The 18,750-nt window shown below is 39.6% G+C and overlaps 1 protein-coding gene across 5 annotated transcripts in view; it reads right to left on the reverse strand.

Moving 5' to 3' along the window:
• DIAPH2 (diaphanous related formin 2) overlaps positions 1-18,750 on the reverse strand; it is a 167,851-nt gene that overhangs the window by 98,631 nt on the left and 50,470 nt on the right. For all 5 annotated transcript variants that reach the window (XM_064426472.1, XM_064426471.1, XM_064426470.1 and 2 more), the window contains 4 exons: positions 12,081-12,182; positions 10,600-10,694; positions 9,659-9,760; positions 3,648-3,887 (listed from right to left, as the gene is read on the reverse strand). In XM_064426472.1, coding sequence (XP_064282542.1) covers positions 3,648-3,887; positions 9,659-9,760; positions 10,600-10,694; positions 12,081-12,182 — 539 coding nt within the window. The remainder of the gene's footprint in view (positions 1-3,647; positions 3,888-9,658; positions 9,761-10,599; positions 10,695-12,080; positions 12,183-18,750) is intronic.

Consider the following 18,750-nt stretch of genomic DNA (forward strand, 5'->3'; position numbering starts at 1 on the left):
TAGTTAAAAAAATAAAAATCTGAACTAATTGTTAGAATACAGGACCAGTGGCACATTCCCAATAACCTCAGGGCTACATCCCATGGCACAGTGCACGTGTCTACACAAAGGATCATCAGGAACTTTAGAGAATGAGAGAACAAATTTAAGGCTAAATTCCTGAGTTTGCCCATTTTTGTGCAGATGTGAAGAAGGGATGTGTGAGATGATGGAAGATCCAGCAGGAGCAGAGATTTCCTCTTACAAAGGCAAGACAGAGTAGGGGTAGGTGAGAGTTTGAGAGGAGCACACTTCACTTGACAGAGAATTAGTAATACATCTGGGAAGAATTGTTTTAACAGCATTTTACTCATCTAGTACAGTTCTTACACAGAAGTAAGCTACAACATACACAACAAATGAAATAAAGGATTTATTTAAGAAGAATACATAAATGCTTGTGTAAAATCTCCTATTTGTTTTCTCATTCTCTAAATCACTTGAAGTTCTAATTCTATAATCCTCATGACAGGCTTGCCATCGATGTTCAATTTAATAGAGGCCTTTCAGCTTTAAGGATTACCCTGTTAGGAATAAATGAGTGCAGTGGAAAAACAGGCTTTTAAAAATATAAGGTATTTAGGCAATTAAGAAAGCAATTTAATTCATACCAATTCAGCGATTAAAGACTAAACAATGCTCAGTAATGGTATGCAGTTAAAGGGCTTTAATGTGTTACATACACAGAAGTTCTTCTGACTTGAAAAAAAAAGAGTAGATTTACTGGCTAAACATCTGCATGGAAAAAGGAAATTGCATTTCAATTTGTCTGTGAACAACAGTAGTGGGATTTGCAGTCTTTGATCTCTCTGACATCATCAAGTGGATAAAGCACTGTTTTTTTTTCTAAATGGACAAAATTATTTTGCTTTCAAATTACAACAGGAACATGTTTTGCCACCAAGAGGAACATCACAATGAGAGTCAGCATTAGCACCTTGTAGAAAAGGAAAACGTCTAAATAAATATCTAAATAAACATTTATTTAGAACTTGAACAAATGTATCAAATTCATTTATTTGGCCTGATCATAAACAAGTCTCTGCTATATTTATCTTTACTCTTAACACAATGGATGCAGATAGGTCTGCTTGATATTTAGAATCAATATCTGTATTTTAAAAATCAAGTCTTAAGCCCACTTGTATAATGAAACATAAGATAGCTGCTGTGTGAGTGTAGTTTAGCACATATTTAAATATAAAAATAGAAATGAAAGTAGGAGCTGGACAGGTGGCAGCTTGGTTGTGTCTGTATTCACACCCTGTACTCATATTCAATATACACTCATATTCAATATACACTCATATTCAATATACACTCATATTCAATAACACACCCATTATTTTAATTGTTTGCAATAAATGCAATACTTTTTACATTCAGCTTTTTACTTGCAGTCATTTTGCCCAATAGATGTAACATTCCTTGGCTTGTAAAGAACCTAATGGCTTAGCCTGATTTCTGCTGCTCTACACACTCCAGCCAAGTGGATGAAAAGCAAAAAGAGCCTATTAAGTTGTGCTTACAAGACCAGGAACTGGACTTTGATGAACCTCATGGGTCCTTTCCAACTGAGGATATTCTATCATTCTATGATTCAGGATAAATTTTTAACACTTTGGTGTTCAAATTTTAAAACACAGGTTTTGAGTCTAGGGCCTTTCTTTGCCTGAGAGACAGAATTTGGAAATAACACATTCAGTTTAAAAATAAATGAAATAAATTGCTAGATCAGTGTGGGCTACAGAAAGCAGCTCCAGCTGAATGCTGAAGCATCAATTTGAGGGTCAATTCCATGAGATCCATGGCTTGGGGAAGGATTAAAGGCCAAGGGACACAGAGCACAACACAGCACAACCACTCGAATCAGCTGCACAGAGTAAGATGCTTAATTCTGTAAGCCAGGAAACACCACCAGACAAAACTCTCCCTTGACACAGAGTAAAGCATTTAACCCATGCCAATCACACCACAAGGCACTGCCAGGATGGGGCTGGGTTCTCCCAGCTACTTTTGGGTGCAGATCTCAGGTGTGAGGGTTAAACGTGGCAGCCAATGCAAGGAAAAATTTATGTATGAGCCATCACTGGAGTGACACTTTATTATGGCTATAAAAAGGCTCTCTATTGATTTTTATGAGATTATAGACCTTCTCCTCCCCTAGAAATCTTTCCCCCCTTCCCAGAACAAGGCTGCTGGACAATAAATGTCCCCTCATCAGTAATGCTCAGCCTGGATAAACAGCTTGTCTTGTTCTATTTGCACTATGAACAAAAAGCAACATAGCAGCACTTAACAGATGAACACACATTGATCCAGCCAGAACGCTGCAAAAGCTTTATTGAAACTGAGCTCTTGCTCCTCACTTGAATTCAGCACCACAGGACCAGCAGCTGTACCTGCACATCCCTGAAACAATTCTCTTTCCTTCCAGTCCCACTCCCACTGAGCGGAATTTTGGAACTCCTGAGGGGGTTCCTGCTGCACTGGGGGTTCAAAAAGCAGCTGGATCCTCCGGACATATCAAACAAACACAGCAAACTTTAGGGGATCACTGCAGCTCCTCCCTCAGCCTGAGCTTTTGCTGCTGTATTTCTGTTTTCACAGAGCATTCCATGCTCTGGAGCAGGCACAGGAATAGCTGCTCTCCCTGGCCAGTCTTCATACATCCCAGGAATTCTGATGATGATGTCTCTTATTTGAACAAAATTGAGATCTCTGCCTTCTGCCAAGAGATTGTTTACAGATCATTTCTATCTTCAATAACATCATCCACTGCAATATAACATCCAGAGAGATAATCTGTTTTTAAGGATTTGCAATTACTCCTCAGTCATTAGCCTTCTAGCTCAGTCCAGACAGGGTGGAGTTGTGCTTCCTTTTATTTTCTTTATCATGTTTTAATAAAAGTTTTACCAAAACCAGATCTCTGTGCATGAAATGACCAGCTCTGTTATAAAATAATTTCTTTTCCAAAACCAAATGTTTATCCCAGATCAATACTTGCTTTTTTTCTCCTCTTTTTTTTTTCAGACTGCATAATGTAAGTACTGCATCCAGTAAACAGACAATTAATTTTAAGATTGTTCAAGAAACAAGCAAAAAGAAAAAATCAATACAAAACTCTGGTTGTATTGAGAAGTGAATTCATCACATTAGGATTCCTCATCATGAAGTGTGTGTATTCTGCACATAGAAATGTGTACGCAGACACCTTGCTGACAGCTGACTCAAAAAAATAATAAAAATCTCTCATCATGGGCAGAAAGTCCATTAAATGATAGTCACTGGTCTAAAAAAGGAGTTATAAGTATAGTTATAATACAACTGCATAACTATAAAAGGAGCTATTATAAAATGCAAAATAAAGGCTCTCGAGTTCTGCTAGACAAGACTGAAGGCTGAAATACATTCCTTAGGAGCAAAAACTAAAGACACCTTCAAACTACCCAAGGAATGCTGACTGTGTCCTTCCTGTCCATGATTAAACACAGGGTGCAGTCAGTAAATTTCAGTGGCTGATGTCACATTTACACTCAGTAAATTTCTCCTGCTGTGTGCTGATTTTGAGGAGCTGCACCCGAGCGCTCTGTGCCTGCGCTTACCTTGCACAGAAAGCTGATGTTGAAGCCCAGGGACTGAGCGTTCCTGGAGCCAGAGTTCATGTAGTTGCCCAGGAAGAGCACCAGCTCCAGGAGCTTGCTGAAGCTCTCGCTCTTCTTGAGCTCCTCGCAGGCCAGGGTCACTGCCATGATGTCGGGCTTGATGTTGTTCACGTGCTCCTCGAACATCAGCCGGAACAGGATCCCGTTGAGGCGCGCGCGCAGCATCTTCACCGAGCTCATCTGCAAGCACCCAGCCACAGCACACGTAAAACACCAGACACTGAGGTACCAGAACAGCTCAAATTCTCAACAGCTCAAAAAACTCCAATTCTAGTTGCTAGAACACATGCCTGTTTTCATTGCCTGTCCTGCACCCCAGGACCCCAGCACCTCCGTGTTTCAGACCCTTGGCAAAAGAGAGCATGTAGCCATGATATTTTATGAAAAAATCCTCTGCTAGGATTTTTCCCGTCCTGAGGAGCTGAGAGCCTCAGGAAAGAAATGTAAACAATAACTGTGTGCTGCTGTGGAATGCAACAGGTGCATCTTCCACTGGTCCATGTGGATTGTTTTCAACTGATGGCCAACCACAGCCACCTGTGCCAAGGCTGAGAGCAGTCACAGGATTTTGTTATGCATTCTATTCTATTCTATTCTATTCTTGTCTTTGTAGCCTTCTGATCCTTCCTCTCCCTCTGTACTTTTAGTATAGTTTTAATGTAGTATTTTAATATAATATATGACATAATAAATCAGCCTTCTGAGCAACATGGAGTCAAGCCTCGTGTCCTCACACATGGGTGGTTCACCGCAAGAAGAGCACAGCACTCATTCCTTCCTGCTCTGACAAAAACATGGGAGCTGTAAACTCTGACAAGGAGGTTACAATCCTGACGTTGTAACACAGCAAATGACAGAGATACTGAAAATAATCTACAATGCTGATTCATTAATTTAAATCCCCAAGACCAAATTCACCAGGCTAGGTCACAAAATAACTTTCGTATTTTGCAGGAGTGATCAGAGTTATTTCCTCCCACTTAGCACACTGTAATTCACAAGAGAAATTTAAATTAGGGAAAAAATGTACTGAGCACTGTTAAACCACTTGAAATTTTCAATTTAATTGCAAGAATAGGTATACTCAAATCTAGCTCATCTTACTTAGCAGAATACAGAAAGATTTCTTCCCCAATGTATTCACCATCAGGGGTACCCCTGAAGCACTTGGCAAGAAAAGCTTTGCTATGGGACAAATCACACATCTTGGTTTTCAAAACAGGAAGATTTTGATGTGCTCCTGTCTCTGATGGCCAAAATGTGGCCATGGTCCTTTGAGGAACCAGGATTTTTCTAGCAGTGCTATCTCCCAACAGCTTCCAGAAGCAGCAGCAATAACTTTCACAGGAAGGACTTGAGTGGCCTGAATAATAATGAATCCATTCTAAAATGAACATAAACATGAAGGCGCTCCAGATGGTCTCAAACAATTCCTATGATCAGGCTGGAACAAGGAAAAGGAAAGGATCAGAAAAGAAGCATTTCAGCAGAACTAGTGATCTTTTTTTATAAATCTCCATTGTCACAAATTTCTCTCTGAGCCTCTATAAGCCAAAATCATTGAAAGTCTTGAAACACTATTCTTCTAATCATCCTGTATTTCAGAAATATCATACTGAAAACATCTGCCTTGAAAGGATCTACTTACACTAATCTGCAGTAGATGGAAATTAAAATTAATCACATAATTTGCTTTAACTTTTGTAGAACAATCTCCAATTGCTGTTTTTACTCAAAATGGCACAGAAAAAAATTGTCAAAAGCTTTAGATCCCAAAACCAGAGTGCAACAAAACACGTACAAGCCCACAGGAGAGTGTGACATAAACATTAGTGAAGAATAATCCTTAAACTTCAGACAAGTGTCCTCTCTTCTTTAATGCTGTGTAGTGGCATGGAACACTGATCATTTATTAGCTTTTGACCACCAACACAGCAGTAAGTTTTAATTCCATTCCCTGACCTACATAATATTTTAAAACCATCTTAATAATTTCCTAAGAGCTGTTTTCATGTGGGTTGCTTCCTTAAAGCCCAGAACATTTTTATACACAAAATGCCCTTTAGGTATCAGCAGAAGATGGGAACAAATCCTATTTCAGTTCCTCCTGCCCCACCCTGCCCTGGTTTCCCCTTTCTTTTGTGGTCCTGTTTTTAAATCCACGTGTTCAGTGACAGAGAAATTGTGATCACATACTGAATTTGGAGAAATCTCCTAGGATTAGGTAAGGAGCAAAGTCTGCATTCACTTGGAAACCTCAAATTCTTTATGGCTCTAAATAAAATCAGTGTCAAAAGCATATCTATATCTATATATATTTATAAGAAATGAAACATTCCAACAGGTGCATGGAACAGCTTCCCCTGCAAACAGTTAAAGAAATGGATATTTCTTTTCCAGCTGACTGTCAGTGATGGGCTCCATATCATTATTTCCCCTTCTGGGCTCTCATAAAGGTCTTGTCTGAACTCTCTACCTAATCAAGTTCTTTATTCAGTTCTTTATGCTTTATTATCATCATTCAATTCTCAAGCCCTGTATTAAAACAAGGATCAAAGGCTATTGGAGAAAGGCAAAAAGCACAATTAAATTTGCCTCACTTCCTGAGAAAAAGCTGACATTCCTCTAAGAAAAATTTGTCAACTTACTAAGACAACTTAGCCTCTTACCTATGTTATATTAAAGTTGCCTTTTTTTCCCTGGAAACGTTCTAGGAAGATTAATTCTGCAGCAGCTCACAAAATTACAATGAGGCCAAACAAGCAGCCAATAAATTCAATTTAAAAGACTGAATGACTCTAAAGCAATGGAGGTGCTTGTACAATTCTCCCCACTTTGTCTGCCTCCCAGGCAGGACTGCTCATGACAGCTGAGCTGGTTACACGGGAAGAAAAGGGTCACAGAATATGCAACTTTATACAACTCCTCACTCCAATTTATTCTTTTGTGATACCAAAAATGTTCAGCTGGCACTGAAGTGGAAGTGCAGCTCCTCACTGAAGCTGCAGCTGTTCACATCACAAACAAATGAACTTTGAACACCAGGCTGAGGTGCAGAACTCAGGTAACATCCAGCTGAGCCAATCTTACACACATTATTCACTTAATACATTTTTCTTGCTCTACTTCAACATCTATGCAAAGTTTCCTTTAGAGGAAGTTGTGGTGCTTTTTTTGATCCCAGGATATAACTTCAAAAAGTTCCAATAACTAATTAGAATATATAATTGATTTTAACATTCATCTAAATGAAAATGCAGTCCTAATTTTCATTTACATATCAGCTGAATATTAAGTTAATGGGTTCCTTCAAATAAGTTAATCTTTTACTAAGTATGGTTTTTCCACACAAATTTTAAGCAACTTATTCCAACCTTTATTAAATTTGATGGGCAAAGTGATTATCCAATTAACATATCTTAATAATTAACACACCTAAATCTACTTAAAAATAAGGGGGCACACTTTGAATATAATTTAAAGTAGTCTGTATTCTATTCCTAAAGCCAAGGTTGAGATTGTTATTAATGAGAAACTCCAAAATTAATTTGACACATTAGAAAAAATAACTTCAGTCAAGATTTTAGGTTCAGGTGCATTTCTTCCACGTTAATGGACAGTTCCATGATCTCATAATCAGAAACAAACCCAGAATTTTAGCACCAGTGATGCAGTTAGAGGCCTCTAGAAATAAGACAGAAGCAGGACCCATAAGGCAAAGTACTGGTTTTTATTAAAGCAGATGGTAAAGCTGAATAAGCAAACAAGCTCCAGGAAACTTGGTTCCTTCAGAAGGCAAACAGCACCATTTGGAGATGTTTGATTAAGCAGTTTTTGCTAATTAATGTTGCATTAAATACTTGGAAACTCTCTCAACTTGCTCTAGTCAGTGTTTCCTCAGAAACACAAATCAGTGGAACAGTGACCGTGGGACTGCTGGGAAATGAAGGAACTTTTGTGGCTTTTCCAATAACCAGAGGAAAAGGGCAGGCCTCCACCTCCAGCCCAGCAGGAATCCCCACCTGGAGGAACCAGGAGCCCCAGATTTGGGGTCAGCATCCTCACTCAAAGAGCAGTGAGACGAGGCAGGAGATGTCTGTCAAGGAGATTGTGTCAGGAGTAGGACATGACCCAAGTTAAAACATCAGGGTGAAGCACTAAGGAATTTCCAGCAGTAAAACACTGGAATGCCTACAGAGCCCTTTCAATCAAGGTCATTAGGCACAATTTTGCCAAATTCTTTGCTGATTTTAAGCAGGAAACTGAACAGAATTCCCAAACATCAGAGGCTTCCTTTGTCCTGACACCTCCAGCTTGCCTGCTTCCACTGAGCATTTCCCTTCAACACACTCCAGATATGCTCCCTGCACAAAACCCAAGGAATTTCTCACTTTGTCTGACCATATCTAGGTAGGACGGAATATACCCATAAATATAAAAAAAAAATATATATATATATATGTAGGTGTGTGTATATATATATATATATATGTATGCATATATCACAATACACATATTCACAGATAAATTTTGGTCTGTCTAAACACATAACACACATGTTTATATTTTAAATACATATGCATGCTATTATTGCTTCAAAGAAAGCAGCAAATATGTATTTATAGAGATTTTTAGATTGTTACTGATCAATAAATGGTGATGTTTTACTTGTAGTAAGGCTAATTAATGTATTCCACTTCTATCAAAATTCCTCATCTTTGTTGGGAAATAAAATATTTTTGGAACTTTATTACATTTATTAAAAGAAAAGGAAATCAATAGGCTAAAGTTTTGCAAAAGAAGGCATTGATATCTTTCATTTTCTAAATCCTCTCCAAAAATCTCATTAGGACAAATCATATTCTGTTACTTCCCCAACTGAAAAATAATTTTAAAAAAAGCACTCAAAAGCCACTTCTGAAGCCAAATTATGCTCAAATCAGAGCTTTTTAGTAAAAAAGTCTTCTAAGAGGCCTCTATTTCTGTTTTAATGCATTTTAATGTACATAATGCCTTAAAAATCCAGCAAGAGCAAACGTGGCTCCTGTGGAGCTGGGGATAAATCCTGAGCACGTTCCAGAGGCTCTCATCATCATTTTAATCTCCTGGGCTGAGGAGGGGAAGTGAAAACAGGAGCTCATTTGCCTAAAGACTCCTGAGCTCTTTGGAAGACCAGGAGCAGAAAGTGATTCCCAAGGGCTGGCAGGAACTCAGGGTCCCACCTCACCCCAGGCATGGATTAAAGAATTCCTGCAAATGCTGGGATTTCCTTCCAGAGAGGCCCCAGCCATCCTGGCAGCATCTTGAACAGATCCAGGGACTGGAAGGACGGGAAGGAGCAGAACACAAGCTGCAATTCCAGTTCCAGTATCAATTTCCACCTCTCCTTGAGCCATTCTGCAGTTGGTGTTGGTATAAACACAGATGTTTGATCACACATCTCAAATATGGATGTGCACTTATTAACTCTTTCAGCTGCTTTCAGGTTTTGATACTAAACAAATTTATCGGTTATCAATGCCAAGGGGTAGCTGGGTCTTCTATGGGCTCCTGGAAATTTATCTGCTTGAAGGCAGAGGGTTCTTCAGAACTGTTTAATGAACATTCAAGGCAAGACAGACAGATAAAAGATTCGGCCTGGCATAGGAGTGCCTTGCTTTTAATGCTACTCTGTAATTCCTTCCAGAAAAACACCCAGAATCCCAGAATCAGAGGGGTTCACACAGGAAGGGACCCTGGGATGACCTGCTCCAATCTGGCTGGCCACAGCCCTGCCCAGGCTGGCCTAATACATACTCAAGAGATTTTTTTGATTACTACTCATCAGGAAATAGTAACTTTTCCTACTGCAGGTCTTGCAAAAACAGTAAAACAAGATTTTTATCCTGAAATTTGTTTCTTTTTACATGCCAGAATGGGACTCTGCAGTTCATCCTTGCACTAACACATACCACAACTCCAAACTGCTCAGGCTCGGCAAGATCGTTGTATTCATCCTTCAGTTCAGCTAAGGCATTGAGTTCTTTCTGCTCAGGGAGATTCTTCACCAGGTTCTAAAACAAACAAGGCATTATATCAAATTTGTTACATTAAACTACCTAAGATAATAAAAATAACATGCTCAAAATACCACAACATGGAAATGCACGAGGAAATTACGGGAGGTTTATTTTATTTACGCAGCTTTAACATTATATAAACATCAAATCAAAGCAGCAATTATTTAATACAGACATCAACTGCTCTGCTGCAGTCTCTGATTTGAAGAATGTATTAAAAGGTTACAGTATCATTTTTCAGGGCCTGACAGCCTCAATGAGCTTTGTCTCTCTACAATCTCCTTTTGCCCTAATGCTTGCATCTCGCTCATTAAATATCAATCAAAAAATAACTGGTCTGTGTAAAACATGACAAAAGTAGCAAAAAAAAAAAAAATTACAATCATTAGACATTCAAAATATCTGTGCACAAAGTACACTTAAAAATACCTTATAAAAAAGGTCAACAACCCAAAATTGTACAGATCTTTTGGATGGCAAATGTACAGGGACTCAGGCAAAAGTTCAATTTGCTGGCAGACTTATTCATGTCCCCAAACAAAATTGTGAGTTATTGTATGATCTTAAGGTGTCAAAATACAGATATGGCAAATATTTAAAATATTTATATTATGACTGAATAATAGTTTGTTTTAAGAAATACTCAGTAAAAGTGTAGATTTGCATTTAATACATCATATTTTTAAAAAATAATGCATTAAAATAGTGCGGTTTTTTAAGTGTAAATTGCATTTATTTATATATGCCCTGTCTTACTCTTGAATTCTTACTTCTTCCTGCCATTTTCATGTGGAAAATAAGCTATAACCAAAAGCAGAGGTATTTTCACATACCTGAATCAAGGATTCACTCAGCTTCTCCTCATCAACCTCCAAAATGATATTTTTTATTTCTTCGTAAGGCAAGCGGAAGGAACCCAAAAATATTGCTGAAATTCAATAATACATCATCAGAACCAAAAAGATTGATACACAAAGGCACACCATTTCTAGCAACTCAGAAAGTCACATCCCCATCAAAATTAAGTTAAGAAGTCTCCCATATAAACAAATGCTAGATGGGCACATTACTGCAGTTTGACTTATAACAAATTTCCTTTAAGAAGTGAAACTATGACAACAATTTTAACTTTTAAACCAGGCTCAGCTGCTCCCTAGCACTATTACTTTCCATTAAAGTTTTATCTTTATGAATGACATCTGCATTCCTACTTAAGCAGACCTACTCAGCCAATAATAGATATCTTCATCTATTTGCTGTTATTGATCCCATAACCATGTATGAATAGCTGTACTGCACTTACAGCTGGGTCAATGATATTTATGTGATATTCCAGAAAAGATTTCACATCAAAGTGGTAATGAAGAGCTGGGCAGAGTAAGAAAATGCCCTAACTTTACCACTTTTAGGGTAACTGAACTTATACAAGAGACACACATAATGCAAACCCTTCAAAGGTGGAGCTCTCAAAGCAATTTGATCACAGAATGTTATAAAACCTCAAGAGAGCCCCATTCAGTAAACTACAAAGAATTCTTAACAGATGGATCAGCATAACATTGTAAAAAAGTGCTTTATATTCAGCCTGACTACTGTGCCTGATTATCCTGCATCCATGCTGCCATAATTTGAAGTTTTCTGTCAATGGTGAACTATTCTATCATAGTTCATCTTCTGCTCACGGATGTGGCACTAAACAATGCCCACATTTGGGTTTGCACACTTATTTGCCAGGGGCACAGTTGGACTAGTGACATTTATGGAGTTTCTGATGGAAATAAAAGACTCCACTACTGTTAATGATTGATTTGCCTCCATAATTAAGGAGAAGCAAGCTGAATGACACAAGGGCTGGTTTTGTTACAATTTACAGCAGTACCTGCACCTCTGTAGCCTACCTGGTAACACCTTCCCCTGAACCTGTAATTCTGCATTGCTCTGGAGAAGGAACAGCCAGGAATGGCCCCTAAACCCCATCCCACAAACCCCCCACACTGTGCTCTGCCCAAATCAGTGGTCACTGAATTGCACTTCCAGTCCTGAGCAGTTAATGCTGTCAGTTAATTGAGAGAATTAACTGACAAAAACCCCGAAAACTCATTAAATCATTTTTCCACGTTACTTTTTTTCATTTTTCCCAAGTTATATAGTGAATTCAGAATGTGTATTCAAACACCATGGAATTTTAGAGTCATGTTCAAATCAGCAGTTTCTAGAGCAAGCAATTGTATGTGCAAACAAAAAAAGACAATTTATGAACACTGAGGTGCAGATGTGACTTAGACATTGACCTAATGCCCTTCACATCACTTACATAAATTTTGTGCAGATTTTCCATCCAAAACTCTTAATTCTTTGATCTTCTTCTTTGACTGAGCTGCTTTCTTTTCTTCTGATTCCTCTACAGGCTTTTTGGCTGGAAAGAAGGTATTTATTAAATTCTATTCATTATTACAACAGTTCCATCTTAGCTAACAGCAAGTCCATTAGCAAGCCATAATAATACATCTTTAACAATCAGTTCAAGGCAAAGTGACTGCACTGCCTCCACCTACTGTAAAATATCCAAACAAACAAAGCAAATGTCCAAAATTGAAAGGAACAAGAACTAAAAATATGACAATGAACAATTTTCCCAAGCACTACCAAATAATATTTATGTGTTTTAACCCCATGAAATTTCAGTTCAGCTCCAATTCATTGCAAGCATTTTTAAAAATACAGGGATTTGGTGTTACCTCGAAGCACATGAGTGCCCTCTATTGAAACATTAATAATCTCTGTAACTTCTTCATCCAAAACCAACAACATAAATCATCTGATACTTCTCACACTGAACAAAGGTATGTTTTTACTAATTATTTATGTTGTCAGTGGTAAAGAGCAAAACTAAGAAAACAGTGTATATTTTAAAGTGATTCCTTTTAAATTAGCACAATTCACTACTCTTATATTCAGCACTTTAACTTATATGGAAAGAAATGTGGCATTGGAGCACCTAAAATATAAGCTGATTTTTTGCATACTTTAATTAAAACAGTCAGTTTTTGCAGAATTTTCTTAAGCATTAAGTAAACCCATTAACAAGGATTTATTTCCTTTTAAATATCACATAACATATTTGGCACTGAAGGAATAGAATCTTAATGTGCTTAACATTAATTGAACTTAATGAATATTTTAAGTCATTCAAAAGTAACTGAAAAACTGGAAAGTCAAATTAAGATGAAGTTTCAAGCAGACTGAATACAGTTTTTTTCTCTGAGCACTTTTTTTTTTTTGCACTGTAATGAGCCTTTGTGGGCTTCATTACAGGTATTTCCTAAGGAAAAAATGTTAATTTTTAGAGTGAAGAATAACATAAAGCCTCAGTTTCAATCTCTTTAATTAAAAAAATAAAAGAATGTAGAGACCGGGTATTTGTCTCCTTGCACCCATTACCACCAGGAAAACATCTGGCACAAGGGAATTCTGCTGGTTTACAGCCCTGAATAATCAGTTTATCTTGGCCATGTTCATGCCAGTCCCAGGCAGTGCCCTCAGCCCCAGCTACCTCTGAAGAGCCTAAATCATTGAAAAATGAAAAGAAAAACGATTCTAGAACAAAGCAGCCCTTGCTGTCCCCTTGTTTTCCACTGGCCTGCAAGCCTGCCACGAGCAGCTGGCTCGGAGCTGCCCCTGCCCAGACAAGCCCAGCAGCCCCAGCACTGACCCCCAGCTGCCACCTAAATCCCTAAAGTGACACTTCATTCTGTAATCAGGCCCTTAGCACTAATTGCTCTCAATTAAACACGGAAATAAGACCAGGTGCTCAACAACACAAACAAATAAACACCCAAGAGTTAAAAATGAGCTGTCCCATGGGCAGGCAAGACAATTACAAGTTCTGTTCTGTCACAGCAGAGAGAAATCCTGGGCTTTGTCTGCTGAGACGGATGACAAAGAGTGATTCAAGAAGATGGGTGACCTGCTGCAAACCTGATCTGTCCAAGAGTTAAACCCTCCAGACCTCCAGGGATCATTTTTAAAGCTCTGGACACCACAAACAGGGTCCAGACTTGTCTCAGGAGCTGGGAGCACCAAAGACAAACCTGCAGAAAACACACACCCAGCTCCTTGGCTGGCAGACTGCAGAAGTCACAGTGTAAAAGAAAACAAGAGGAATAAATGTTTTTGTTATCAAATATCACTTCACAGAAAGGAAACTTTCTTCCTACAGAGGTAATTCACAAAAGTCAGAAAGAACAAGTGACAAACACCCCTGTGAGCAAGAGTTCAAGGGCAAAGGTGCCACAGCAGCCCAATGCAGAACAGGTATTAAGCTATTCATCTGCTATGGTATAAAAAAAGAGGAGTAGTTTGCGGTTTAAGGACAAAATATTTTATAAACAGACACACAGAGGGTGAGCTGAGGCAGAATTCACAAGAGGAACTCTGCCTGTACAGGGCACAGAACCAGTTTTCCTTATCACCCCTCCTCACCTGTGAGCAGGTGCACTCTACTGGTTGTAAAATCAGAAACTACATTGAAACCACAGCACATCACACATTCACAACAAACCACGGCTCCTCTGACCTGCTCAGGCCTGAAGGGCTGCAACACCACTACTTACAGATCATCCCTTTAACAAACATCACATGTCTGGGCTAGAATAATTTTTTTCTACTTGAAAAAGGCCAGAGAAAATGTTCTAAAACTAGAAGTTCTCTCTTCCACACATGAGACTTCAAAGTTCACTTCATGCCAATTCACAAAAACCAGAGAAACACCAGAACCAGATGCTTCTGTGACTGCACTAAAGCCACAATACAGCATCAACACCAATCTTGCCAAGCCCAAATTCACAGGCAGAAAGAGACACTATTAACATTTCTAGATGAGACAACTCCCAGAATCTCCCCACCACCATTCCAGCCATGCTTGAGATGACAGGGAGCATCTGAGAGCTCTCCAAAGCTCATCCCTCTTCTGCCAGAGGCTCTGCTCACACTATCCATCTCAGCAGTGATTCAACTGTCACACAACACGGATGATGGAATTTGGAAAAAATAATTAACTCAATTAAAAAGATACTTGATACTTTCCAGAACTCAATACGGCACTGCTGACCAACCTCCCGCCCCTCGTCAGGCTCTCCTTTCACAAGTGCCTGTTCAAAGATAACACACTTTTGGTTTGATGCCACACAACCAAAGGGAGAGATGAAAGAAGGATTTTATAGCAGACAGCACAGGGCAGCTCAGAAAAGCAAGATGAAAAATCAATCTGGAAGCTAAAGCAGCTGTGTTACTTCATGCAGACCTTGGCGCTCAGTGCTGTGATTATTCATTACAGCACTTTGATAATGCTTCTGGCTTACATCTTCATTCAAAATCAGCTTGTTTCCAAACCAGCAAGTCTTACAGACAGCACCAAGAGCTGGTGCTGCCATACCCAGGTTTCCATGCCAGAAATGGTCAGAGTTTAAAACAAAAGGTGCAGCAGAGGGGAATGTTCCTACTCTGACCACTACGGATGAAGCAAGAGAAGACTGAAAGAAGAGCTCTGGAGCAGTGAGTGTGCTCTGGGGAGTGCAGCTGCTGAGCCACTCATGCACAATCACCTCACACCATCAGACCTGTGCAAGGTTTTGGGTGGGCTTTTCCCTCTTCTTGACCTCAGACAGACAGAAGAGGCACAGGGAAGGACAGCCACCACGGCAGAGCCAGAGGAGAGCCTGTGCCCTTCAGCACACACAGATTCTTTCTGGAGCCCAGCAAACACAGATGTAAACACCAGCACCACATGAGTTACTTTTTCCCAATTTAGAGCTCTATTAACTTAGCAATAATACATTTGTTTACGAGTGTTGGAGGGAAAAAGCTGATGCAAGAAGCTGCAAGGCATTGTTTGCTGTTGATCTGACATTTCCCAGCGCATGGGCAGCTCCAGCTGTGCCTTCAGTGAGACCATGAGCTGGGAACTCCTCTAATCCCACTGCAAGTGCCCTGCTTGAAACCCTCCCAACCCAGCCAGGGCACACAAACCCCAAACAAAATGTTATGGAAGCTTAAAACACATTAAGCAGGGCTAATGATAATCATGGCAAAGAAGATACATCAACAGGTTGAAATACTTCAGAGACTTAATTAGGAAAAAATCCTACCATCAGTACTTTTGTACTTCTGTAGCAAAAAAAAAAAAAAAAAAAAAAAAAAAAAAAAAAAAAAAGGAAGCATACATTATTCTTGAAAATTATCATTTTACACCTGTTCATTAATTTAGCTACTGAATAGCATTTGAAGCGGCCATGACTAAATTTTTGAAATATATATGATTTTATTTAATGATATTGAAGTTGTTAAAGCATTTTATTATGAGCTGAAATGTCCAGTTCATGTGAAATTCCCTTATTTCTTTAAATTATCAATGAATAATTCTAATAAAGAATTAACAGCAAAAACTGTCAGTCATGAATACAATGGGGATGAAAATTAAAGGGAGCTAAAAAGGAGTACATTGAATTAAAGCATGGAGAAAGCAGATATTTAGGTGAACTTTAGCCTACCTTAACCTGAGCCTAAGCCTCCAATTTCTGTCAAGTCTGTTCACACAGTGAACAAAAACATCCTGATATTGTCATGGGAAATGAACGAGTAATTTCATCTTATTTCCATCTGGCAAGTGGCTTCCCAATTGCATTTGCCAGTATTTGGCAGCAGAAGTAAACATACAAGAGAAATTAACTGCTTTGTTATTGCCTCTACCTGAGAGAAGAGCTATGGCTAGTGCAGGAGAAAAAAATGAAGTGTACACACAGTTGCAAGGAATGTAAACTACACACACAAGAGGACTTGAGCACCTGAAAGTAGTAATTACATTGAATTTATCCCCCTCTCCCAAAAAAACTAAAACAAACCAAACTCGTGATGTGATATGACTTGATAGAAAAACGAAATGAAGAGCTAGGAATGCCATCAAAAGATTAGAAAGTAATTTGTAGCACAAAAGTGCAGCAAATTCTGTTGCAACACAATAAAACTTCTCAGGGTCTGGCTAAATGGATGATCTTGGAATGCTACAGATAGTCTCTCGTTTCTGTGCTGGTCCTAGATGCACTGAGAAATGGAAATAAAAGTCAGATGAAGGGGGAGAAGGAGGGAAGTCAAGCACAAAGTCTCAAATTTGCTGTTGTTCTTTTTTTCAGCCACCCCAGGGTGTGCCTTGGTGTGCCCACAGCATTCCCAGGTTGGAATGGGACAGGGATGGGACAGCCTGGCCTTCCTCCAGCCACCTGCAGGGACAGAGGAGCATCTGTGAGAGCAGATGAACCACGTCCAAGCTCTGCCTGCAGGCAGCAGAATAACTCTGACAAAGTTTGTGTGCTCCAGCCAGGCTGCACAACCAACCTGCTGATCACCAACACGTGCAAACGTGTCCATGAGCTCATGGAATGGCTCAGGCTGGAAAAGCCCTCGAAGGTCCTGCAGCCCCAGCAGCAGCACCACGTGCAGCTGGCTTTGAGCACCTCCAGGATGCCATTTCCCTGGGCAGCTGGAGGTGGTGCTTGCCAACCCTTCCTGTGGAGGTATTTTTCCTGAGGTGCAATCCAAACCTCCCCTGGTGCAACCCAAAGCCGTTCCCTCTGCTCCTGTCCCGTGTCACCTGCAGAAGCAGAGCCCTGGTGCTGGCAGCAAGGAGAAAGCCACAGGGCAAGCTCAGGAGCAGTGACCAAGGAGCAATTCCCCAGCAGGCCTGCAGCAGTGACACAGAACACCGAGAGGCTCTGGCAGAGGCCACAGCTCACACAGACCCTCCTGCACCCTGCAGAACACGTGCCAGGCAATCCATCAACTGCAGGAACTGGGATTGAGGTGCTTTGGCATCCAAACTCACTCACAGCTTCACTCTGTCATTTGGGCTCTAACGTTGACAACCAGCAAACAGTTTCCCCAAATACCCAGAGAGAAATGCAAGAGCATCAGCAGATGTCAGCCACGCCTCCTGTCAATTCAGGCAGCAGCTGGGGGATCTCATGTTTATTCCCAATGCCACCTGGCATTTTTCAGTTCACCTAAAATCACTCAGTTACCAATTCCTGAAGCAAAATTAATTAAGCACTCCTGCTGTCACTCTGTCCTTTCTGCAATCAGAAGAGCTCAATACCTGGTACAGCAATAAAAAAAGAATTATTACAAAGCAAGCAATTGATCTAAAAGTGAATCTTACACTGAGCTCTCAAGATAAAAAAATAAAGCAGGGAGGAAAAAACATGGAACCTCTTGCAATCTTGTATGTTTTTTGCCTAATTAATGTAATCAAGCTGAAGGAAGTGGCATCAACCCAACAAATTATGCTCTGTGGAAGAATAAAAGAGATCATAACTTAGTTTTACAAATTAGTTTTGCAAAAAAAAAAGTAACAGGGGATCTGTACTCCTATTAATTGTTCTTATAATTGATTGCTACTTTATTTGACCACCACATTTAATGACTACTATTAATTTCACATGAAATATTCCTTGCTCTGTTAAAATTGCCCTAAAATGATTGTAAGTAGTCTAATTGTCAATCTCTAGCAAGAACTTGTGCAGCAAAGTTGCACAGCTAAAATGGACTTAATTGCCCACTCTGTATTGGGATGGCTTTCAGCTTTCTACCAACAGCATCAAGGAGATGCCTGGGCCACAAAAACTCCAAAACAAGACAGAATCCCAACAACCAAAACAACTCCTCCCCTCGGAAACAGAGAAAATCCCAAACACAGCCACACCTGATCTCACAGCTGGCTTTGCCTGTGGAAGATGCTGCTTTTGCTGTGAGACTCTAAAAGCAAATATGAACAATTAAGGGCACACAAATGGCCACAGAAACACAGATGAACATTAGAAATCAACCAACAGCAGGCAAACAAGGCTTAAACTGAAAATATTCTCCATGGACCCCATCCACAGTGTTGGAGATGTGATGGAAGAAGCTGGAATAAAACCCAGAGGCCTTTTCCA

The sequence above is a fragment of the Passer domesticus genome, chromosome 7 (assembly GCF_036417665.1).
Source record: "Passer domesticus isolate bPasDom1 chromosome 7, bPasDom1.hap1, whole genome shotgun sequence".
NCBI lineage: Eukaryota > Metazoa > Chordata > Aves > Passeriformes > Passeridae > Passer > Passer domesticus.